This window comes from Heptranchias perlo, chromosome 26, assembly GCF_035084215.1.
Source record: "Heptranchias perlo isolate sHepPer1 chromosome 26, sHepPer1.hap1, whole genome shotgun sequence".
Classification (NCBI taxonomy): Eukaryota; Metazoa; Chordata; class Chondrichthyes; order Hexanchiformes; family Hexanchidae; genus Heptranchias; species Heptranchias perlo.
Genome location: NC_090350.1, coordinates 29,995,526 through 30,021,503, shown reverse-complemented (window position 1 = coordinate 30,021,503; position 25,978 = coordinate 29,995,526). Strand labels below are relative to the sequence as shown.

The 25,978-nt window shown below is 39.9% G+C and overlaps 1 protein-coding gene across 1 annotated transcript; it reads left to right on the top strand.

Moving 5' to 3' along the window:
* LOC137342641 (digestive cysteine proteinase 2-like) lies at nt 1-25,978 on the top strand. The gene is made up of 11 exons (XM_068006676.1): nt 1-116; nt 778-837; nt 2,282-2,374; nt 3,436-3,608; nt 7,421-7,661; nt 8,749-8,947; nt 10,736-10,929; nt 15,031-15,122; nt 16,284-16,445; nt 20,748-20,937; nt 22,373-25,978. Exons 1-11 carry the CDS (start codon nt 65-67, stop codon nt 22,558-22,560), a joined length of 1,644 nt encoding a protein of 547 aa, XP_067862777.1. The 5' UTR covers nt 1-64; the 3' UTR covers nt 22,561-25,978.

Below are 25,978 nucleotides of genomic sequence, written 5' to 3'. Positions count from 1 at the left end.
CGCAGCGCTAATTCATACAATTGAGTTGAGAAGAGGCTGAGCAGAGAGGTGTCGCAGCGGAGAAATGGGATTCGCGGGGCGCTGGCTCAGCATCTTCTTCCTGAGCTCCGTCTCAGGTACTGAAAACAAGCAACGACTGTGATTATGCATTTACTGTATTATTGGGGTTTCGTGAAAGGATAAAACACCAACGCCAACTGCTAGTTTGATACCCAGTCTTGATTAAAACTAATAATAATCATGATGAAAAGTTAAATCTGTGATTGTTGCTTGAAATAGACAGCCCTAAATGGAGCAGTTTGACTTTTTGCTGTCTGGAATGAGACAATGTATATCTAAATTTAACCATCAATAATTCCCGAATTTGTAATGGTGCAATTTATTCTTTATTTGTCGTTTTGTACAGTTGTTACTTTCCAGGTAGGAGTAGTGGTTTTCCGGGAAGGGGGAATTACAGCTCAATACCGAGTAATACTTGTACCTTTCTGTATTTTCGCATATTTAATAACGATTATAATATAGCTAGTGTACAGTGATTGTAACGTATCCCTATGTGTCCACATATACTTGAAGACTCACTGTTATAAATCTGTATAGTTGCCTGTGTATATATTTTGTTACATTATGGAAACTCTTTATTCAATTTCAGTGTTATTTAGCTTGTTTCCAACTTGAATTCAGGTAAACAGAAAAATGCAATAAATCGATTTTAAAGTACCAAACTGCACCATCATATGTTTGTGTAATTGTTTTTGTTAAATATATTTTCCTCCTTAGTCTTTGATGCCAAGCCTTGGATGGAAGCACCTACATTTGCAGACGTCTACCATGTTTCAGGTATGATAGTGATATTGGAGACAAACACAATAAAACTGGAGATTCTGGAAAGTAAGGTAAAAACAAAAAATGCTGGAAGTACACCACAGGTTCATCAGCATCTGTGATGAATGAAGATAGTTTAACCTTCATGTGTAGATCCTTCATCAGAATGTTCTAAAGAAGGGTATTTTTACTTTACAGATGCAGATGGACCTGCTGTATATTTTCAAAATTTCTGATTAATTTTTACGATGCTGTTTTCTTTCTTTGCATCTGCCCAACACTACGGATTGGATGTAAATTGAATTACCAAATGACCTTTCTAAGTCTCAATAATTCTTGAAAGTGTGCGTGTGTGAGAGAGATGTTTTAATGGGTCCTAAACATTCTTTAATCCTATTGCTCCATTTAGACCATGGACTGATCTTCCTCTTTTATTTGATTTAATGTTTTGTTCATTGTGCTAGTGGGATACATATTTAAACCATCCCCTTGCTGAAAGATTTACTACGCTCATCTTGGCATCAATCTTGAGCATTGTGTGAATGTTGTTCTGCTCTGTGATATAAGGGCAACTAAAAGGGATCAATCTCTTGGGATAAAATACAAAATTGTTCAAATAGTATCGAGGTGGGAAAATTTTGCATTCTGTCATTACAGCTCCAAGGCTGTAATTATGGTTTTAGTCCTGTATGAAAACATATATTTATGCAACACCGGCAAAAACATATGTTATCACTAATATTGTCAACTATTGATAGATTTAAAGGAATTTAAACAGTAATGTTGGTTTACTGCAGCTGTTTGCTTGTTTAGTAGGTTTATATTTTGGAACACCATGTTTCTGTAATACTAACTGTCTAGATGTTTTGTGGTGCAATAGGTGCTGCACCTGTATCATGACTTTGACAATACATTTCTTTTACTTTCATTTATTTTTTATTCCAGTGGAATGGTAGATCAAATAAGAACTTGATTGGGTTTTTGTACAATCCATTTCATGCAAACCTTGTAAAATGTCTTGAGACATTATGGTCGTATGTCTCAGAGTATCAAGGATTAGTGTTGGATATAAGTATGCACCTTGATCTGCCACATCACTGAGTTCCCAATCTCAGGTTTGTTGCTGAATGTAAGTGTTCTGCAGAAGCCACAGGGAAGGAGAGTCAATCCAGACTACTCCCCTGACCACCTTCACAGCCAGTTTAGAATGGTATTGGAATAGGTCATCATTTTGCAATAGACAAATGGCATGCAGAAACCAGAAAATGAATACTTAAAGTAGATGGAATATTCCCTCATAAAAAGAAAAAATATCTTGAAAGATATTTATCTATGTTAAAATGCCCCTTCTTCATTGTGAATGTATATTTAGAAGTGTGGGATATTGAATTTCTTCCAGTTGTAAGAAATATTTTTTTTTTCTGTAAAGGTAAAGTAACTTTTTAAAATCTGTTCACAGGAATTCTATCATTGCCATATGCTGAGATTGAAGAACCGTTTGAAGCTTGGTACAACCTTTCTGGGAATGTCAGCCGCATTGATTATTACCATGGTATAGGTTTCATCCTGATGGGTTAACTTATTGTTTGAGTTAATGAGACATTAGTTTATGTGGCAATTAAGAGCAAATTTGTCACAGTTGGATTTTTCCTATGATTTTAATGGGACTAAATTCCTGATAACAGCCAGCTGTTTCTTTAACAAGGTTATTGCCCCCTTTAGTTCCAATCTACTCATGTATAATGTTAAAGATATGGAGCTGCCTGACTGAGAACTCTTACTACAAAGTTTTTATTTTTTGCAGATTTAAAGAATGTTGCTGTATTCTGGAATTAGTTAACAGCAGAATTGTTGAACTTGACGCACAATTGTACCAAAGTTGTTGGCCATCTGGAGATTGTTTAATTAAAACCTACCAATTTGTGCCAGCGAATGGGTAAAATTGTTTTTAAAATATTGCAGTAGCAGCAAGCAGTGGCCATTTTTAAGCATAAGATAGCACTTGTATCCTATTCTCCACAATCTTCGCTGTATTGTCAGGGGAAGTATCTGGCAAAAAGAAGTGTGTTGCTTCCTGACAAGGGAAAATTAAGGGACAAGTCAACTTGGCCAATCTCACACAGGTTCCCAGAACCGCATTGACAAAGGCTTGGGAGTAAGTTGCCTGCTCAACTTCTTGTTTGATGAATGACATAGGGAGATGGAGAATTTTATAAAGAGAAGAAAATGTAGTGTAAAATCAGTGTCATTCAGGCCTCACTCAATGAGTTTGTTTAAAACCCTGGAATTCCGAGTGAATAGCCATGATGCAATTTTCAGTAATTGTCAGGTTTAATTCGACAGTTTCTGCAGTCAATGATTTTATCATGCCAAGTTCAAGTATAAATGGGTTTATGATCTACCAGTCAATTAATTACTATTGAAGTGTAGCCACTTGTTATATTGTTCTAATGCCCCAAGATACCACTGTGAAGATTCATAAGACCTATATTGTTTCTAGGTGGAAGTTTAGTATATGCAAGTGATAGACCTGATAGTGATCTGCTCATTTCTTCTTACTACTTTTGATTCAAAGCTTAAATAGTTATAAATGGATTCTTTCCAATCTTACAGGTCAGGTTGTAACTCTGCAGCATGGATTTGAAAAGCCTTCTGGAATTAGTTACAAGATTTCTCCAGAGACTACGGAAACTGAGATGAATGTTATCAAATGTTTCCAAGTAAATGGAACAATTGATGATCCCATCCTTCCACAGTCTGTCTTTCCAAGTTTGAATGGCTTTGAGGTAAGGATGTTGTAACACTTACTAAATTTTAGAATTGAGGTGAGAATTAAGGTTTGAATGAGATTTTGAAAAAGGAAACAAAAGAAATATAAAGGCAAGAGAATAATACCAAGAAAAATGAAGTGCTAAAAGTAGGTAACATAGCTAGGGGAAGGGGAACATAAAGGGGTTGAACAGGTAGTTCAAAGAGGAAAAGAGTGGGGTAGTGAGGGTATGGTAGGAAGGGGTATGAGACACCATGGGAGCATGGGGTGGGAGAAAACATGAGTGATCGGGGAAGTAGATGGGAAGAGAGTCTCTGAAGGCCCCATTTTCTCTGACCACACCCCCCCAACCCCAAATTCAGCCTGCAGCCATCGGTAACTCCTTTCCCTGTCTCACCATGCCATACCACCCAATATCCTCCACCTCCCATCCAAAAGGAAAGAAAAAATGACAGAGAAGCAAAAAGAATTGGGAAGGGGAAGAAGGAGAGAAGAGAAAGAGAGAGAAAACCAACATGAAGACAGCAGAGAGAGGTAAAGGAGAGAGACTATATTTTGCAACATCATGTGCAATTCCATGGAAGATCAACTGGTAATATATTAAAAATCTTATGCCTGTATACAATTCCTGTCAATTTTTTCCATTATTAATTCCCATTTCCATATTTTATAATGGAAATTGCCTATGTAATACTTGTCAGGCCATAATTACCCCTCCCCTAAGTGGAGGGACTGCAGCAGCACCACTGGCAGGAGGGTGAAATTACATCATAGGCAGTTTCCATTATTAATGTGGACATAAGAATTTATAAAGGATATACAAAAATATATAAGCCTGTCCTGCTCATTAGAGACAAATTTCTAAAAGGGGTTCTCAGCAGGCGTTAGGCTCTTAATTTACATATTCACGGGGTCTAACGCCTGTTTTAGGGGCAAATACAATTCAATGTGGGGAGGTGTGAGGTCATCCACTTTGGATCAGAGAAAGAAAAATTGGAATGTTTTCTTAATGATGAGAGACTAGAAGCTGTGGAGGAGCAAAGAGATTTAAGTGTCCAGGTATGCAATTCACTAAAAGCTAGTGCACAGGAACAAAAAGTAATCAAAAAGGATAATATTGGCCTATATTTCAAGGGGCTTGGAATACAAAAGTGACGCTTCAGTTGTACAGAGCCTTGGTCAGACCCCATCTGGAGTACTGTGTTCAGTTTTGGGCATTGAACCTCAGGAAAGATGTATTGGCCTTGGAGGGGGTACAACCGCAGATTCACCAGAATGAGACCTGGGCTTAAAGGGTTAAATTATCAGGACAGATTGAATAAACTTGGCTTGTATTCTCTTCAGTTTAGCAGGTTGATGGGTGATTTAATTGAGGTCTTTAAAATTATAAAAGGCTTGGATAGGGTAGATCCAGAGAAGCTATTTCCTCCAGTGGGGATATCCAGAACAAAGGTGCACAATCTTAAAAATTAGAGTTTGGCCATTCAGGATTGAAATCAGGAAGCACTTTTTCACGCAAAGGGTAGTGGAAATATGGAAATCTCTCCCAAAAAGGCTGTGGACGCTGGATGGCTTACTCATATTCCTAAGTGTAGGCCACAAATAATAGCGTGGCCATTGTATCAGCATAAACTTTCTGCAGGAAGTGGTTTAGTTCTTCTGGTTAGCACTTCTGAAATGTCACCAGTTTGAATGTTTCCTTTGTAACACTAAAAACAGAATTTAAATGCCACTATTATTTCTTGTCATCCACCTGCTTGTTTTAAGTCTGTATTGGTGCAGCTCTTCATTTTACTTGTGTGATATTACATTTCACAGTATGTGGTATTATATTTCACAGTGTATAATGTAGCTCATGTTAGAACAGATTTGTAATCAACATATTATGTGTGAATACACTTTAGACTACTTTGTGTTTTAAGTTCTGTTTATCTTTATGCCATAATTATAGGGATTCAATTTCTTGAATAAATGATGTCACCTTCACTTGAGATGAATGCTTTTCTTTATGCCCTTTTAATCTATTTCTTGGTAATTTTGGTACATGTACCAGTCCTGCTTCAAACTTTTGGCCTTTTGCTTATTCATATACAAACCTTTTGTTCATCAGATGTCACAAGTAACAGGTCAGTGCATTATTCATGATTCTAAGTTTTATGGATAGATTTTTATTTTCCTTTCCTCTCAGGTGAAGGATGTGAGTGCCAGAGAAAGGAAGATTTTCCTATTTTGGTATCTAGCATTTGCATCAAATTATACTCTACTGCCAAGTATAGTATAGCATGAGCATGGTTTATATCTTGTCCCAAGTATGGCTTAGCCCCAATATTAAATGTATATATTCTATTTTATCAATGAAATTATTGGGGTTCCACTGGAATGAGGCGCATACTGATCAGCTGTTCAGGGAGAGCGGAAGCCTTTTATATATAATGAGGCTTTCTTTACATTCGGTTTCTTCTCAAATCTCCTTTTGACTTCTCTAGAAACAAAACGTAAGGAGATCCATGCTTTGGGTGTAATTTTAGCCTGGAGCTGGGCAAGGGGGGGGGAACCCGGAGGTACGGGTTTCCCAGACGTCCGTACGATTTTGCCGTAAGGGCGCCATTTTTTTTGCCGGTTTCCCGCCCTACAGGCCGGCCTGATTGACAGGCTGGCTCTTAGTCGGATGGAGGAAGAGGATGTGTCAAGGTAAGTGTTAAATGGGATGGATGTGGAGGGTATGGGGGCATGGGGAGGCCTAGGAGGCAGTCATCGGGGGAGGAGTCAGTCAGCGGGGATCATCGTGGGGGGGGAATCGGGGATCAGTCATCGGGGGGGATCAGGAGTCAGTCATTAGGAGTGGGGATAGAGGATCATGGAGGTGGGGGGGGGGAGCGTCAGTCACCGGCGGGGGAGGTGGGATCAGGGGTTATCGCGGGGGTCGGCAATCGTTGGGGTTGGCAATCATTGGGGGCGGGGAGGTCGGCGATCGTGGGGGTGGTCACTGCAGGTATGTTTGTTGGGCCTGGGGGAAACACTCCTGCCCCTCCGGGCCGACAAGCTGTGCTATAAAGGCACTTACCTGCAGTTTCGAGCCTTCTCGCCTCCTCTCACGTGGCGTGAAGAAGAAGGCCCAGGAATCCCGGCCCCCAGAGGCGAAAATCAAAAAAGCTTTGAAAATGGAGGCTTGCAGCCTCCTTAAAAGCTTTTAATGCCCAACTTGCCTCTTAAAAGCAGGTTGGTTGCCCACCGGCTGTCCTGCCCCCGTAAAAACGGGAAATGGGAAGGTTGGAGGTGGGTTTTAGATTTTTGCAATTTTTACTGCCCCCTGCCCCCTGCCCCCAACCCACCCACATTTCCAGGCTGAAATCATGCCCCTTGTCTTAATTGAACAGCATGCTCTGCTCACACACTGAGTAACACATCAGAAGCGAACTCACCCACTTGACTCTCAGTGGTGCAATATCTGTCCACCCACCTGTGTCGTTCTGCCTGTTCTAACGCCAATCTGCATGCACAATAACCACCTCCGCTCACTGGCATTTTTAATATGCTATATGCTTGGCACTCCTGGTGCTCGTGTAGGCAGATTAGTATTAGCACAGGTGAAACAATTGTCTCTGGATTGCCCAAGAATCAGGGCTAACCAGCTAAGCAGTAAAAGCTATTTTCTTCAGTGTGGTCAGCTGGTCTTTTGATTCCTGTGAAAAATCTCAAATAAGCAATTGAGTGTTGAACAAGGGAATGCAGGTGATTCAGGTTCTACTGATAAATACTGAAAAGAAAAGAGAAATTAATTTCAGCATTTTTGGTCTGACAATCTATTTTAATGTCAATTTTTATTAGTTCATAAAGGAAGAGGACTATAAAGAGCAACATTGCACTGTATGGCAAAATATTACTTATGAGGATAAAAAGAAAAACACGTACACCATTTGGATCGCTAATTCAACAAATGATCCCATTCCTGTCCATTATGAAATGAAAGGATTCAACACTTTGCTTGGCTCACATTATGACAAATATGAAGTAGATTATGAGAATATGCACCATGATGTGGACCCAAATATCTACAAACTTCCTGAAGGTAAAGCTTTTGACAGATTGTTACAGGTGATCACGAAGATGTTGGTGTTGGCTGAGAACAGTTTCCCATTTTGGACATGTGGTAGCTGAGATACAACTCAGATGTCAAGTGATGGTATCACTGATGTATGTGATTGGGGCCTACAATTACCCTTCCTGTTTGCATTACTCTAAAATTGGAGAAGGTTAACCTCTATGCATAAATATCCAAACTGTACAGCGTGTTGCTTTTCAACCTTCCATTTTAGTCGGTTTCTACTGATTATCTCAACCATCTTTTTTGATCAGTAGAAATTGAAAGGTGACCTGCTGTATTCTTTAAAAACCATGAAGTAATAAAGTAACACATCTTGGAGTAGCTCTGGTTGCTTTTAATGCTGGCCTAAATTGGCAGCTCACTCTGCCTAAGAGGGAGAGATCAGTAACTCCAGGTTAGCTCCTCTTTTGTATCAGGACTTAAGAAATATTTCAAAAATTAGTGATAATTTGCCTTTAATTCTGAAGCTTTTAAAAAGGTTACTGTTGGAATGATTCCTTGTAAAGGTGGTATATAATGGTTCACAAAACAATATAGTTTTGGGAAGAAAAAAGGAACATGATTTTGAAGGTAAAATTATGGTTCAAATCAGCACTGATTATCAGAAATTAAAGCTGGGACATACATTTTTAATATCTGCACGTAGAGGTGTGAGATACCTAAAGAACCAACCTAGGAACTTGAACATTTCTACAACTTCAGTAGCGATGTAAATGAAAGGAGAAGACTGGAAATGGGGAGATGTGGATTTTATTTGGGTACAGATGGAATTGCTGTTGGGTATTTTATTGGAAATACTGTTGGGTATTTTATATGTCACAAGGAATCTGAACAAGGTAAAATACTAAGCTGTCAAACTGATTACCTTATCAAAAAGCAAACAAAGAGGCTACAATTATACAGTCACAAAACTTTAATATACAGAGTGATATTTGTGACTTCCTAATGTAGATCATACGAATGGCATTTGCCATACTTATTCTAATAAAAATACCAGGAATGCTAGAAACCTGTACTGATATTTATTTATCCAGCTATCTGTTTCTTATAGGTTTGTCTTGTGAAGGTTTCCCCGGTCATGGAGCGGAACACAGAATTTTGGCCAATCCCATTCAGGATTTAGTTACCACAGATAAAGAAGACAGGGGTTATCAATTGTTCCAGCATTACAAGGAGGAATTTGAGAGGGACTATGAGAAAGATGACAAGGAGCATGAGTTTAGAAGAATCACTTTTACTCACAACATGAGGTAAAGCTGACCATGGCATCAGGGAATGCCATTACTTTTGATGGTGGTGATGGGCCAAGTAAAGTTTATCCAGTTAACTTTTTTGTCTTGGAGATTCACATTTAGCTCCTTCTTGAATTTTGATTATCCTACTAATCAAACAATCTGGTTTTGGAAGTTCCAAGGGGAAAACAAATTGATCCGTGGGACTTATCACACTATTGAAATTCTAAATACTGATGATCATTCCTGCTTTGATTGCATTTCTAATTCTAAATAAACTTGCAAAATGGATAAAACCAATCACTGCACATTAAACAGTGATCCATTGTGTAAACATCCTTTGTGATGCTTAAAACATGAAAGGCACTAAATAAATGCAAGCATTAGTATAGGATCCGACTGGTTACATTTCTGAAATCAGTTCAGAGGAAGAAATATCATATCCCTCAGGGTTAATAGACTATTAATAGAATATAATCCAAAGATCTGCTTCTCTCCTGAGCAGCAATTTATTACACCTACTTCAACAAAGATCCAACACAACACAAGGTTAAAGAAGCTACTTATATTTATATAGCTTCTTATGACATCCTAAAGCATTTTACAACCAATGGGTTACTTTTAAAGTGCAATTACAATTGTTATGCAGGTAAACACTGATTTAATATTGAACACAGCGAGATCTCACAAATGATAAATGAATGAAGGACCAGATAATTTGTTTCTGGTGGTTGTGGGTTTGGAAGGAATGTTGGCCAGGAGAACTATGTGCTCTTCTTCAAATAGTGCCATGGGATCTTTTAAAGGCCACATCAGCAAGAAGATGGGGCCTCAATTTAATGTCTCATCTGAAAAGTGCCACTTTCAATAATACAACATTCCTTCAATACTGCACCGAAGTATCTGCTCAAGCCCATAATCAGGCTTGAACCCATGGCTTTCTGACAAAGGCAAAAATGCTATCACTGAGCAAGATGACATGTAGATGCAGAGTGATGAGACAGTATAAAAGATCCTTCTATAGTGTCCGACCCATGTGCCTAGCCTGGGACAAAGATGTAATACACTTTAATATATAGATATGTTTCAAAATGTATCTTCCCCATCTGAGAAGGATGTAACATAACATAGTAAGCTGAAAACACGACTCGATCTTTTAAGCTTACAGCTAGTTTACTCTTACTGGAGCTGAAATTTTGAGTAATTACCATTAATTTTATTTCAGTTTATAATAGTCACAACAAATGCAATTGAGCTGTTGATGTCATAGATTTGATCTGTGGAGCCATGAATAAAGCCAGCTGCTGTTCAACTTTCATTTTTCCACTTCCATGCAAATGTGTAAACACACTGTTGGATGACTGAACTGCCAAGATGCAGTTGGAGTTGGAGGAACCCGAGAATAAATTGAGAAGTGGATCCTTCTAGTCCGTTTGTATACCATGTGTCTACGATTGATCGATGTACAGTTGTTGCATAACTTATTCTGAAGAGAGTAACGCATTTAGTCATAACAGTACTGCCGACACCTTTATGACAGTCCAATATTGTTGAAATCTGCATCGGTAATGTTTACTTACCGATACTACCCATGGGATGAGGCCATTTGTACCTAGTAGCTCACCACATTGTGTTGGTCCACGTTCAGGGTCTGTTATTTCTTCTCCCTCCTGCCTGGGTGCTAAGCCCAAATGCTATGTTGAATCAGAATTCAATTTTCTTCTCATTCATACTTCAATCAGGTCACCCTTGCTGTGTTGTGTAGTAGTCTATTCCATAAGTGAATAATTTTATTTCTTTTTTAAGGTACATCCATTCCATGAATCGGGCAAACCTGACCTATAAAATGGAAGTTAACCACCTTGCTGACCGAACTGTGGATGAGGCAGCAGCTATGAGAGGAAGGCTGAAGAGAATCATAGTAAACAAAGGACAGCCTTTCCCTGCAGAGCGTTACATGTCAGTTGTTGTCCCTCCTAGTATGGACTGGAGGTTATACGGTATGTAATTTTGTTTGAGGGAGGGAAAAGTTATTAATGTGGTGAGGAATGTACAATGTACCAAAATGATTTACTTGAACTGTCCAGTTTATGTTACCCTCCCCTGCAGCCCCATTCCCGCTCCAAGATTTAGTAACTTTTTTATATACCCTGAGGGAAGAAAATCTACATTTTCCATTTATCCTATGTGTAAAATCATAACCGGTACACAACATTGTAGGATAAATGTCATGTACAGAGGATTTTTCTCCCTTTTGTAGTTTTGTACAGCCTGTATTTCAAAGTTAGTTGTACAAAGATACCTGATTATCCTTCCCTTTCCTACCAGTTATACTGTTGTGATTCCTGTTCATGTTGACCATTTACCATGTAAAGGAAGAACTGGTAATGTGCAGTAGCAATAAAACACTGATGCAGCAGCAGGAAATTTTGAAAAACTAAGTACCTAATTTGTACGCACAGTTATTATTTAGCTGGACCTTTATTTTCAACCTATACCAGTATTAAAATAGATCTTTTTTGAGAATTCTCCATTACTAACTCCTTATGCTTGGCTGTTAAGCAGTAACTCCTTCATTTAACGTGAAACCGTGACAACAGTCTCTCTGTCATTTTATAAAGCCTTAGATTACATCTTCAAATGTAGCTTTTTCCATCCAATGTGCTACCAATTTCACCACAGCAAAACTTCCCCCCTCAACAGCACTGCCATGTACAGAACCTGTCTTATTGTTACTCCTAGATGTTCATTGCTTGCCAGCAGTCCCGAAGGCTGCAATTCCACCATTATCATACACACCAACCCATTCACAATTGTTTCACTAAATATGTTTGTTTTCCTATTCTAGACTTAAGAAAGGGTACAAATTTCCAATGCATCTAATTGTACCCTCTCACCCCCACAAAAATCCTATTTGTACTGCACAGTGTACTTTGTTAATAATAAAACATGGAGTACAGAATTTCCCACACACCTTGTCATGCATGTAACATTGAGTTATTGGGCTTGATATTAGGAGGGAGGCGGGTTTCCAGTGGGGAGGTCAACTGGGCGCGTGGGTAACCTGCCCAGTGAAATCGGTGCGTTCCCCACGCGATCGCAAGTAAATTGAAGGCACTTACCTTGGCTTCCGGGTTTCGTGCTGGAAAGCTGCGCAGCGGGCGGACTGCGCACCTGCATCATAGGCTGTCAGCTGGAGGAGCCCTATTTAAAGGGGCAGTCCTCCACTGACTGATGCTGCAGAAAGGAGCCAAAATTACAGCATGGAGCAGACCAGGGGGAAGGCTGCTCCCAGGTTTAATGATGCCTCACTCCAGGTCTTACCAGATGGGGTGAGGAGGGGGGGGAGGACAGAGATCTTCTCCCCGGCAGACGGGAGGAAGTGGCCTGTCTTTACCACCACAAAGGCCTGGCTCGAGGTGGCAGAGGAGGTTACCAACATCACCAACATACAGTGCGGGAGGCGCTTCAATAACCTAAGTAGGTCAGCCGAAGTGAGTACACTTACTCATTCCCCTACATTCCGTCTGCCACATCACCGCCCCCACCCCACATCTCCTTCTGCACTGCCAACACTACTCTATCACATCACTCCTCACACCCACTCAAAGCTCATCCTCATCTTACCTGCACTTACTCACCTGGCCAGTACTCAATCCCACCCCTACCACTCAACCCAATCCTCATACAATCTCATGGCTCTGTCTCATACTCACTCTCTCATGCATCTCTTTCACGGTCAGCCTCACCCCAACTGCCACTACCTGTGCTGCAGCCACAGTGCATGCATCACGTATGTGTAGTAGGAAGCGTAAGGCAAATGTGTCATAAGCATGAAGGGGATGCACAAGGGTGTTTGAGGGTTTGTCATGGTTTTTACTTATATTTGACTTCTGATCAACTCACATTACATATTACATTGTCACCACTACTGCCACGTCTTGGCCATTCTTGACTGGCTTGTGCAATAATGCCCTTTCAGGAGGTTCTCAATGAACACCCTTGATGCCACCCATTGGGTCACTCTTCAGTGAGTGTATGTGTAGTTGCACGACTACTTTGTGCAGGTGCCTGTTGCACAGCACTGTGTTGTGTAGCTCCATGTGGCGGAGGTGGACGGCATGCCTGGCGAGGCTGGTGATGTTGCTTGTCCTCCAATGGAGTGACGAATGCAGCAATGGTCCCCCAGCTCCCATCCTGACGGTGTGAGTGTGAAGGGGTCCACAAAATAGGTAAATGTGTTTGGACAGCAGAGTTTAGGGTATGATTTAATAATTTGGAGTGTGGAGACAACGGTGTGGCAGGCAAAACTTTGTCTGAGGTGACAGAGTGCCCTGCTGCAATGAATGAGGGTTTACCCTGCACCTGTTAAATGGACCTTTGCAGCTGCCACTGGCTGCAACACACCTATTTGAACAGGGAGTTTTGCCGCCAGCATGGGAAACACGCTCTGGGTAGTCCAAAATCCGAATCCTCCTCAAATCTCCAACTAATGAGGTCTGTAAACAACCTCAAGTGCCTAGATAATGATCTTAAGGGGATCCCGCCGGCTTTGATTGCCGATGGGAGTCCCACATGCGGGGATTGTGCACACACCGATTTGCGTCATTGGGGAACCTGGAAGTGGGTGGGTTAGAGCCGGGCTCTGGACCGGCTCCAGGAATCCCCAATTTTAGGAGCCCCCCTGCCACGAACGCATCCGCTCGGCCATGTGAAAATTGACCCCATTATGTTTTCACCTCATTTTAGAGAAAATCAATGTCAACTTCAATATAAAATCAAACCAAATAAAATCAATTTAGTTTCAATTGACTAGTTATGGATAAACAATGGTACTGTTGCCAGTTAACTGGTGTTATCTAATTGTGTATTTGACTGCAATTTGAATGCAAACAACTCACTACAGGCCCCTCCATTTTTGCAAGCCTTGAAAGTTGTGACATTGGTAAACATTACAATTGGTAAATGTTACTAACATCTGTAACACCGATTAAATTTCCTTTGGTGGTGCTATTCGGCTATTATAAGTTACTGAAAGAAAGAATTTAATTTATATAACATATCCTCGTGACAGCCCAAAGCACTTCATAGCCCATGAATTATTCTTGAACTGCATTCACTGTTATTATGTAGGCAAATGCAGCAGCCAATATGCATATAGCAAAATCACATGAACAAGAACGAGGTGAATGACGAGTTAACCTGTTTTGGTGCTGTTGGTTGAGGGATGAATATTGGCCCGGACACCCTCCTCTTTCAAAATGTGCCATGGGATCTTTTACATCCATTAGAGCAAGTGTCAGGGCCTTGGTTTAATGTCTCCTTCCAAAGCCGGCAACTCTGACAGTGCAGCACTCCTTCAGTACTGCACTGAAGTGTCAGCCTAGATTGTGCTGAAGTCCTGGAGTGGTGTTTAAATCTACAATTTTCAGAGGCAAGAGTGTTCCCACTGAACCAAGCTGACCTTGAGATGAGGCCCCGGTGGAGACCAGCAGTACTTGGCCTTTTGAGGCTATCTTTGCTTTTTAAAAAAAAATCAAATTCTTAACACGACAGATGTTTGTGAAAGGGACCCCAACTGCCTGAAGACAAAAGTTTGATCTTAAAAATAAATGCTTCTTTATATTTGTCAATCACTTCTTTAACCTTTATTATAAAATATGAACTTAACAGTGATAGCTTCTTAAATTTCAGTGTATATGGTGCCATATATTTTAATTAAAAGCAAAATAAAATTTCTTGTTGGGACAATCTGACACAAAAAATGAGGGAGAGTTAATTTGATTCCTGGATTCTTGTCGCATAATATCAAATCAGCATCCACAAGCATTTGTGTACTTGGGCTAATTTTCATGTATCATTTAACACAATTTTGAAATGTTTGTTTTTATTGAAACCTTACATACATCGATGCCAACAGAAACCAATAGCGATGATACTTCTAAAGTAGTAAGAATTGTCAAACTTCTGTACCAATAAAAATACTTTTGACAAATGCAGTGGGACATGTTATTAAAGAATTTTATGTCTATATAAGATCGTCCATATTATTTGAAGAAAAAATGTGCATAGATCCTAATTTTGAACCATTTGTGTCTCAGGAGCTGTGACCCCTGTCAAAGATCAAGCTGTTTGTGGTTCCTGTTGGAGTTTTGGTGCAACTGGTGTTTTGGAAGGCGCGCTCTTTCTAAAGGTGAATTGTGTGTTTAGGAAATGATTGTTGATGCAGCTTGTTGGCTATGCATTAGAATGGGTTTTATAGCAGCACAATGGCACTGAACATTAGTGCAATGACATTCAGTAGTACAGAGCAGGGATAGCACAGGTACAAGCCCTGCTCTGCTCAACTCCTGATCTGAGCGAAGTCAGGCAGGGAAGCACAAAAAGGCAGCTGAGGTACCTCCCTGTGGGCGCTCAGAAAAATATGAGTGAAGATCCAAGCCTAAGTAGTCCGTACAACCTCTCAACCTCCCCCTTAGAATATCAGTGACACCGTGAGAGTAGGCTATGTGTTTGCTCCTCCCCCCACCCCCACCCCCCCGCCCACCTCTAGGTATCAGGGCAGATGGATGAGAAAAAAAAGGGGGGGGAAACCTACCCAGAAAAAGCTTACCTTTTTTTTTAAGATGCTGTGTTCATTTTTCGCAAAGAGAAATGTTGGTAAAGTAAATCTGCTTTTACCACTGCTGACAAATAACTGGAGTAATTAAGCCACTGAGAAACCAAATAGATGAAAAGAAAACTGCAAATCTGAAATTAAAACAGAAAATGATGGAATTACACAGCAAACCAATTGATATCTGAAAAGAAAACAAGACAGGTTAGTAATTTGACTTTCGACCCTTAGTCGGAACTGTTCAGAATCTATTAATCTGCACTGCTTGATGTGTACACTGTTTTAATTAAATTATTAAGTTGTTCATCTCCCTAGTGTCATAAGCATAGAATCTGTTAGCATCATCAAAATTGCTGAGACGGTTAACCTATTTTTCTGGTTAATAGACAAATCTTCAAGTAAATCTTGTGCTGCTTAACTTTACCTCATTGCAGCTGCTGATTTACTTTTTTATCCTCACTTTAACAGGAGAGTGGATGAGAGTTCCTCAATTTCTTCTTTTGAGGGTGATTTGGGAAGTGTTACTGAACAGACACTATTATATGAAAATTAACATGAATTTTGTTGAGTACAGGTTAATTTAATACCAGTGCCTGTATTCCTGCAGTTTCCCTAAAGCAGTCGAATGTTAGCACTAGAATGGAGTGATTCATTTAATGTATCCTGAAAGCCAATGTTTGAATAAACAACAACATAGTTGCAAAACTAAGCTCACTCATCATCTCTCTTTCTTTTCAGACAGGATATTTAATTCCACTTTCACAGCAAATGTTGATGGATTGTACCTGGGGCTTTGGAAACCGTGCTTGCGACGGAGGATTGGAGTGGCAGACATTTGAATGGATCATGAAACATGGTGGAATTGCTGATGTAGAATCGTATGGTTCTTACATGGGACAGGTCAGTACTGAAATTTCATGTGGTTGATCCGTGCTACCTTCCACTTTGTATTGGCCAGCTGAAAGGGTCCGAAGTGAAATGCATTTGGTAAGGGATGTGAGCATCACTTTCTCAGATTATACCATTTTCCATAGCATCTGAGACCACCTGGACTCATGGGAGAGGTCTTCCTGATGTTACTTGACTAGGATGTTTTGTTGAGCACCTGGCTATACTTTATACAACTTGCCCCATCCAAACTGCTGCCGTGGTAGTATGAAACTTCTCATTTGAGCACCTCTCCCTGTTTTTTTCACACCTCTTGCTTCCCTTTTAAAATCTTTGTTGTCTACCACCCCTAGGCCCCACCTTGAGTTTCTCCCCAAGATATCCTCCTCCTTTCCTCCCTCAGCCTCTGCATGGAGGGACTCCTTTTCCTTGGTGATTTTAATCTTCATCTCAATTCCCCTTACCATCTCCTCCAAATTCACCACCCTCTTGTTCTCCCTAAGCCTGTCCCTCCATAAAAACTCTCCTACTCATGTTCACGGCTACCACCTGGACTTCACCATCTCCTGTTCCATCCCTCTACTTTCATGATCTCAATCACCAACAAGGCTATCTTTGACCACTTCCTTCTATCCCTCACCACCCACATCTCTGTACCCTGTTTCAATCCCTCTTTCTTCTGGACCTGATCCTGAAAAAAAAATCCCCCATGTTGCTTGCCTAACCTTTGGTCCTCCTTTCACCACAATACTTCTGCAGCAGTTGATTTGCTCAACCAGTCCCTCGCCTCCACTTTCCATGCCTTTGTCCCCAGAAAAACCTCCACTGTCTCCCGTATAATAATAATAACAACAACAACTTACATTAAAGGTGCTAAATAAATGCAATAAAACATCTCCAGGCTCTTCACAGGAGTGTAATCAGACAAACAAATTGATACCAACCCAAAGAAGGAGACATTAGGACTGATGACCAAAAGCTTGGTCAAAGCGGTAGGTTTTAAGGAGCATCTCCTGCCATTCCTCCCTGATATGGCACCCATCTTCACTCCCTCAAGTTAAGGAGATACAAACTTGAATGTATCTGGTGTACAACTGGCTTAGTCATGCATTGCAAATATGGCTGGACCATACAAAGCTCTACCAGATCTCACTCTCCTCTGCCAAAATCAACCACTATCTAGTATCATCCTGGAGGTCAAAGATAACCCCAGTCTTTTTTTGTCCACTACCAACTGCTTCATTAAACCCATGTCCCCTGAGCCCTCCACTCTCACTTCCAACAACAAATGTGAAGAAATCATAAATTTCTTTATCATTAAGGTAGAGATCATCCATTCACCTGCCTCTACTAATGACTCTCTTCCCCTTGCCTATCAAGCCATATCTCCCTCCAGTACCCTTACCCTAACTCTGAGCCCCTTCTCTCCCTAGCTTCCCTCCCATCTACCCCATTTGTCTCTATTTTCTCTCCCATCTCCCCATGCCTGCTCCGAGCTCCGTGTCCATGGGAGCTCTTTCCTGCTCCCTCAACTCCATTCCCCAAACTTCTGAGGACCCAACTTCCTTTCCTGACCCCTATGCTAGCTGACATTGTAAATGATTCCATCTCCTCAGGCACTGTCACCTCCCCTTTAAAAACTGTAGTCACCACCCCCCTCAAAAAAAAAAACTGCCATCGATCCCTCTGTCGTTGCAAACTAGCACCCCATCTCCAACCTGCCTTTCGTCTCCAAAGTCCTTGAATGTGTTGTCGCCTGCCAGATATGTGTCCATCTATCCCTTGAATCCCTCCATCAGATTTCCACCCCGTCCAAAGCACTAAAACAATCCAAACTCATGAACAACATTCTCTGTTACTGTGACCATGGTGAATTACCCTTCTTTGTTCTCCTCCACTTTTCTGCAGCCTTCAAAGTGATGACTTTACCATCTTCCTCTGAAGCCTTTCCGCCATTGCATTGGTTGGTCATCCTAACCTCGTTTGGCTGCACTGTTACCTATCCAATTGTAGCCAGAGCATCTCGAGCAATGGTTTCTCTTTCCAACCTTGCATCATCACCTCACCACTGATTCCAACCCTCTCCCCAGCCACTGTCTCGGGCTGAACCAAACTATTCGCAACCGTAACGTTTTATTTGACCCTGAGCTGTACTTCCAATCCCTTGGGGCATTTTTCTACTTTAAGGATGCTATATAAATGCACTCTTGTTGGTGATACTCTATGGTACATGAAAGATGCAGTAAATGTTTTGCCAAGATGAGATTGTGGTAAATCAGGAGCACTGAATAGATTGAGAAAGGGGAGTTTGTATATAATGAAATATCCACTGTATTGCTGCCCAATTGTTATGTGGATACAGTGATCCATTCAGGCATGGATCATGTAGATGTCTGCTACATTTGGCTTCCCAAAGCATAGGGAAGGAATTAATTTGCCGAATTAATTGTTCTATATACTTTTGTGGTACGTGAGCTTGACCTATGCATGAATGATAGGATTTCAACTCATGCTCAATAAATTCACCTAAAGGAAGTTTAAAATGGTAACACTGTAGGTTATTCAGGCATTATATCTGGGAACCAGGCGAGCTAACTGTGAAGCTCAAGGAATTTCACTTTTGCAAAGACATAAGGCATTCAAATCTAAAGTGTTTGAAGCTCATTACACAGTTTTCGACATTTGGGTAGAGCAGTCCTTAGACCGCATTTGAAATTTTATATTCAATATTATTCGGATTGACTTTTTCTACACCCTTAACAATCTTATATACTGCTACAAGATCATCTCTCTGATGCCTGCTTTCCAGGTCTCTTCAGTCTTTCCTCGTATCTCAGACCTTAGGGATCAGCTTTGTGGCTCTTCACTGCTCTGATTCCAGTGTTCAAATGTGTCCCGTATTTCTCAGTGAGCAAAACTCAAAGTGCAGTTTGGCCACAACATAGTACTTCCACCCCCGCACCGCCCTCCATTACACCTCTAATCAGTATCCATTGTTTTCCACCTTTTTAAGCAAGTTTGTTATCCATAAGTCAAGGGATAACGCGCAGTGGATTGTGAATGATTTCATCAGTCTCTGAGATTCCTCATGTGAATGGGGTCGGAAACATTGCACCCCCAACATTAGAAAAGCTGTCTTTGTGGTGAGTCGCATTGCTTTTGTTCACCAAATGATGCACATTTTGCAAGAAGTTTTTATAGTGCAGCTCCAGCAACTTTGGCATTTTCAAAATCCCTTTTCATCAACAGGAGATAAGTATTTACCATTTTAGGAATTAAATTTATAATCACAAAGAAATATATCCAAGCCATTTATTCTTATGTTGTGTAATCATTTAAAGTGAAATGTTACAATAGGTTAGAATTTTAAACCGAAAAAAGTTAGTCTCACTCGTACGGTTCAGAGTTCAATGATCTTTCACATCTGCAGAATAAAATTTCGGATATGACACATTGAGATGCAGTGTGTGTACTGCATGAGTTCCCTATGACCCTGCTCAGTATTTGTGTCCAGAGATTTCTTTGTGTTGCTATGTGAAAGCGATCGATGCCACGACTGGAGAGGAAGTTTCTGTTGCAACATTGCAAAATATTCAACCACTATTGACCCATTATTCTCATGATCAGTGGACAGTTTTAGTGTGCAACTCCAGAGTATGCACTTAAGTAGATTGAACACAAACTGCCCAGCAGTCAGGCTCAAGCAACCAACCCTGAGTCCTCTCAATTTAATTATTGATGGAACCCCAAATTAGGCCCCAGTTCAGACCATTTCAGTTCAGATTTGACTGTCTGCTATATTTGAAATAAAGTTGGGTTATGTGTCTAGTTACAAAAAAAGAGAATGATAGGGTGATTCCTGAGGAGCTCAGGGTACACACATGCTCGACTCAATAAACCTTTACTTATTTACACCACGAGCTTAACTTCCATTGGAACTTTATAAAGAATGAGTGACAGGCTGGAATCGAATCAAAGGATTGGATAGTTTATCAATATTGACTGGCCCCTACTAATTATATGACCAATAATACAATATGATTAGAATAGACCAATCATAAAGCAAGTAAGAACATTATACTCATACAGGCACAATGTTTTAATCATAATTTATAATCCACATTTATCTTATGTTCAGAGAATGAGAAGACCAAAGGTAAGAAATTTGACTTCAGTAATATTAACTAGATGTGGAATGGTGTGTTGTCTATGTCAAGTAGGATATTCGAAGCCTAGAGGATTGTTTTAATGGTGTACTTCAATTTTTTTTTCAGTTCATTTTCTATCATATTTTATCTTGGTATTTATTTTTAGAATGGATTCTGCCACTATAATCAGTCAACATTGACAGCTAAGCTGAAGAGCTACACCAATGTTACTTCAGGAGACAGTGAAGCCTTAAAAATGTCCATCTTTAAAAATGGACCAGTGGCTGTTGGGATTGATGCTTCACACAAGTCCTTCAAATTTTACAGCAATGGGGTTTATTATGAACCACAGTGTGGTAAGTATTCTAACTTTCATATTGTACAAGTGAAAGGAATAGGATAAAACCTTTCTTTGTAATAAACTGTTTAATATTCAGTTAAATGTAACTTCGTTTATCATTTGAATATAGTTAACTAGTGCTGTATTGCATATTGTAATTATAGTGTGTTAGTATTAATCCTTAAACTGCTGTCAGTTCTTAAGAAATGACAATATCTGTGGGCCAACTATTTGAAATCTTTGACTCAGAAATATAGTAAAATAGGTACCCAAATGTAAGGATTAGCTTTTCTACTGTGCTATATCGATTCTCAAGTACATAATAATAATTTAGAACCAAATATTAAATAAACATTTGAAACATTATATACTTCTGCTTGTTCTGTTTTCTTCCTTATTCTCATAATTTTGACTTTACAACATTTCACTTTTTTCTTTCTGATCTACACTATTTTATCTGCTCTAACCCTCTAGTTTTCAAAAAATACTTCTAAAAACTCTTCTTCCATCTGGTTTCTGTTGATGTGGATGTAACTTCCAAAAACAATTGTTCTTTGGCTCAAAGCCAGCTCAAAAGCCATTTTTTCTAACCAGTCAAATGACTGAAATGGACGTAGCCAGATCCGATGATGCAAAAAAATGTTAAATTAGAAACAGCTGCTGTTGGTTGAATAAACATGTTAGTAGCTGTTAGTGACCAAACAAGTTAACCTGTCCTCAGCAAATTAGAGTTAAGTTATTAATTCATAATTTTACTAAATAGTTCCATTATAGGTTTAGTGAACTTCAGAGGTTTTGTGCTTGAATGCACTATGGCGTGGACACAAATTAATTGTTCGTAATCTTGATGAGTTTCTGATTACAAGCAAGGAGAAAATTGGAGGAAGAATCTTACTTTGTCCCAGTTTCTATTGGCCTGTTAGAGTCGCATTGGCAGATACCAGGGAGCAGGGTCATTCCCCTGTCATTTCAGTCAGAAAAAGAAATAAAAATTTAAGAAATAGGGATTTGATTAAGAGACCACTCCTTCACTATTTTATAGTAGCAAGTGGAGATTAGATTCACTCGAAAAATTATCACTCACTTTTATGCTGGCTTTCATTTATTCATGTTCCCAGTACAAACTGTGGTTGGATATCTGACGGAATTTGTCCCATTTTGGTGGACAATATCAATGCACCAGCTGCTCTGATTTTCCACTCTTTTCCCCCCCCCAAAAAAAACAAATTATTAATATTGTGTATTCCCATCAACATAAATAGCCAGCATTGTGTCTGAGTATAAAAAAGGTTGAGAATGTTGTTTGTAGTATGAAATTATGCATATTGCTAAAAACAATTTAGACACAGACATGCTTTTTATTGTATTCTTCAGAACAAGATTAATGTAAAATACAAAGGAGCAGAGTCACTGCATGAAAGTCTTTTAATGGTTTGATGTTGCTGTTTTAGGAAACAATCTGGAAGATTTGAATCATGCTCTGCTTGCTGTTGGTTATGGAACACTTAATGGTCAGTCGTACTGGCTCATTAAAAATTCTTGGTCAACGTATTGGGGTAATGATGGCTATGTACTGATGTCCATGAAAGATAACAACTGTGGAGTTGCTACAGATCCAACTTATGTCACCCTGGAGTAACTGCACATAAAGACTTATGAATGTTAGATTTTTGTTGCTTGCTCAAACATCATAACAGTTGGTCAGAATTGATTTTTTTTGTGTAGATTATTGCAACAATCTTTCGCATCGTGAAACTCATCAAATGAATAATTAATAACTGAATGCAAACTAATAGGGATTCATCTTAAAGATTAATAAAGTCTGGCCTTTAATTTCTTTTCCTGTTTTTCCTAACTGATGGACTCTTGAACACCATCATGCATGTGGTTGCAGTGATTTAATGTGCTCTTCTTCAGTGGAAATATTTTCATATATGATCAAGGAAAAACACAATGGCACTTAAGATTCAGTGTGGTTATGCAAATAAACTATCTGTTATGCTTTATGAGGTAAGATTTTTCCCCTAATAGATCATTGTGGAATTCTTTCCCAAGATATCCTTTCTTCCATCTATAAATGTAGCTTTGTATGTAAAATTAACACAACAGTTGTTATAAAAATTACATATGCAAAGTTAAAGCATAACCTCAGAGCAGTAGAGTGTTACCAATTTAAAAGGGAAGGGAAGTCCAAGAGGAGTATTTTTTCTGAGGGTGTTTCCCCATTGTACACTATGGGGAATATCTCTCTGCCCACAATGTTACCAAAGCAAGGTGTCCTCATCAGCTCCATTGATTGCATTAGGGAAAGCTCAACATACCTAGCCACTAATATGTTTTCCTGGGGTCATGAAGTTCCAGTCAGCTCACAGGTCAGTTCATATGCAGTTTTTATTACAACCAGTGGAGCTCCTCTGGGACATGTGAGGAATTAACCCATCAGTGATATCATCAGAGCCAACCAGCAGCAAGGAAACCTGATCTGATATTCAAGGTATTTTAAAAGAAAGTCATGCAATATTTTAATAAACAAGGGTAGAAATTACCACTGACTATGTTATCATCTGAATGCTTAATTCCTCTCTTTGATATCTCAGCCAGGGAGCTAGTCTGATTTAATGAGTTAATGCCTCCATTGAAATAGCAGAGAAATTTGATAAAAGTACATTAAGCTTTCATGCTAGAACACCAAAATAGTAATTTGCAGGTTAATTATCTTTTTTAATATACATAGTAGTAAAGTAAATAAAAAATACTCCCTAGACTTGCCCCTCTTAAGGCTATATTCAGTTTCTTGGGGGTCGTCATGGCATCCACTGTCTTTTGGAATATGGCTTTTAACTGGAAGTACTTTAAAATTTAGCATGAGAGAGGGAATTTCACTCCTGTAGCAACATAAACTTTTAAGGTATCAACCTTATGTTACATTTAGAAATATCACCCATTTGTGAGTAAGTTGATTTCTCCAAAGTGGAAAGGACAAGAGTCATTTACTGTTCTCTCTCAAATAATTGCAGCAATTGCATTGACCTCATGATGAAGATTCCCATCACAAAGTTCATCAGGATGGTTATCTGGCCACAAATACCTTTTTGGAGGCTCGAGTAAACGGGTAGTAAGAGGATGGGTGGGGCGGAATGGGGACCATAAAGGAGATCTGCTCGTAGAGGCAGTGGGCATGGCTGAGATACTAAATGAGTACTTTGCATCGGTCTTTACCAAGGAAGAAGATACTGCCAGAGTCTTGGTAAAGGAAGATATAGTTAAGATACTGGATGGGCTAAAAGTTGAGAAAGAAGAGGTACTAGAAAGGTTGGCTGTACTTAAAATAGATAAGTCACCTGGTCCAGATGGAAAGCACCCTAGGATGCTGAGGGAAGTAAGAGGAGAAATTACGGAGGTACTGGCCATAATCTTCCAAACATTCTTAGATACGGGAGTGGTGCCAGAAGACTGGAGAATTGCAAATGTTAAACCCTTGTTCAAAAAAGGGTGTAAAGATAAACCCAGCAACTATCGGCCAGTCAGTTTAACCTCGGTGGTGAGGAAACTTTTGGAAACGATAATCCGGGACAGAATTAACAGTCACTTGGACGAGTGTAGATTGATTAGGGAAAGCCAGCACGGATTTGTTAAAGGCAAATCATGTTTAACCAACTTGATAGAGTTTTTTGATGAGGTAACAGAGAGGGTAGATGAGGGCAATGCAGTTGATGTGGTGTATATGGATTTTCAAAAAGCGTTAGATAAAGTGCCACATGGTAGGCTTGCTATTAAGATTGCAGCCCATGGAATGAAGGGGGCAATAGCAACATGGATACAGAATTGGCTAAATGACAGGAAACAGAGAGTAGTGGTGAACGGTTGTTTTTCGGAGTGGAGGGAGGTGTGCAGTGGTGTTCCCCAGGGGTCGGTGCTGGGATCACTGCTTTTCTTGATAAAGATAAATGACTTGGACTTGGGAGTACAGGGCACAATTTCAAAATTTGTGGATGACACAAAACTTGGAAGGCTAGTGAACAGTGAGTAGGATAGTGATAGACTTCAAGAGGATATAGACACTCTGGTGGCATGGGCAGACACATGGCAGATGATATTTAACGTGGAAAAATGCAAGGTGATGCATTTCAGTAGGAAAAATGAGGAGAGGCAATATAAACTGGAGGGCACAATTCTAAAAGGGGTGGAAGAACAGAGGGATCTGGGGGTATATGTGCATAAATCTTGAAGGTGGCAGGGCAGGTTGAGAAAGTGGTTAAAAAAGCATACGGGGTCCTGGGCTTTATAAGTAGAGGTATAGAGTACAAAAGCAAGGAAGTCATGATGAACCTTTATAAAACACTGGTTCGGCCACAACTGGAGTATTGTGTCCAGTTCTGGGCACCATACTTTAGGAAGGATATGAAGGCCTTAGAGAGGGTGCAGAAGAGATTTACTAGAATGATTCCAGGGATGAGGGACTTAAATTACGTGGATAGACTGGAGAAGCTGGGATTGTTCTCCTTGGAACAGAGAAAGTTGCGAGGAGATTTGATAGAGGTATTCAAAATCATGAAGGCTCTAGGCAGAGTAGATAGAGAGAAACTGTTTCCATTGGCGGAAGGGTCAAGAACCAGAGGGCATAGATTTAAAATGATTGGCAAAAGAACCAAAGGTGTAATGAGGAAAATCTTTCTTACACAGCGAGTGGTTAGGATCTGGAATGCACTGCCCGAGGGAGTGGTGGAGGCAGATTCAATCATGGTCTTCAAAAGGGAACTGGACAAGTACTTGAATTGAAAAAATATGCAGGACTACGGGGATAGGGTGAGGCAGTGGGACTAGCTGGATTGCTCATGCATAGAGCCGGCGTGGACTCGATGGGCCGAATGGCCTCCTTCTGTGCTGTAACCTTCTATAATTCTATGAGTTGAAGGCCATTGTATCAAGCTTGCAAACAGAAGTATGTGGTGGTATCAATGTTTTACTATGAACTTTGTTACTATTTAAGACTGATTAGAACATTTGTGTTCTAAACTCATATCTTTGTATAAAATAAAGATAATTTCATTTCTGTA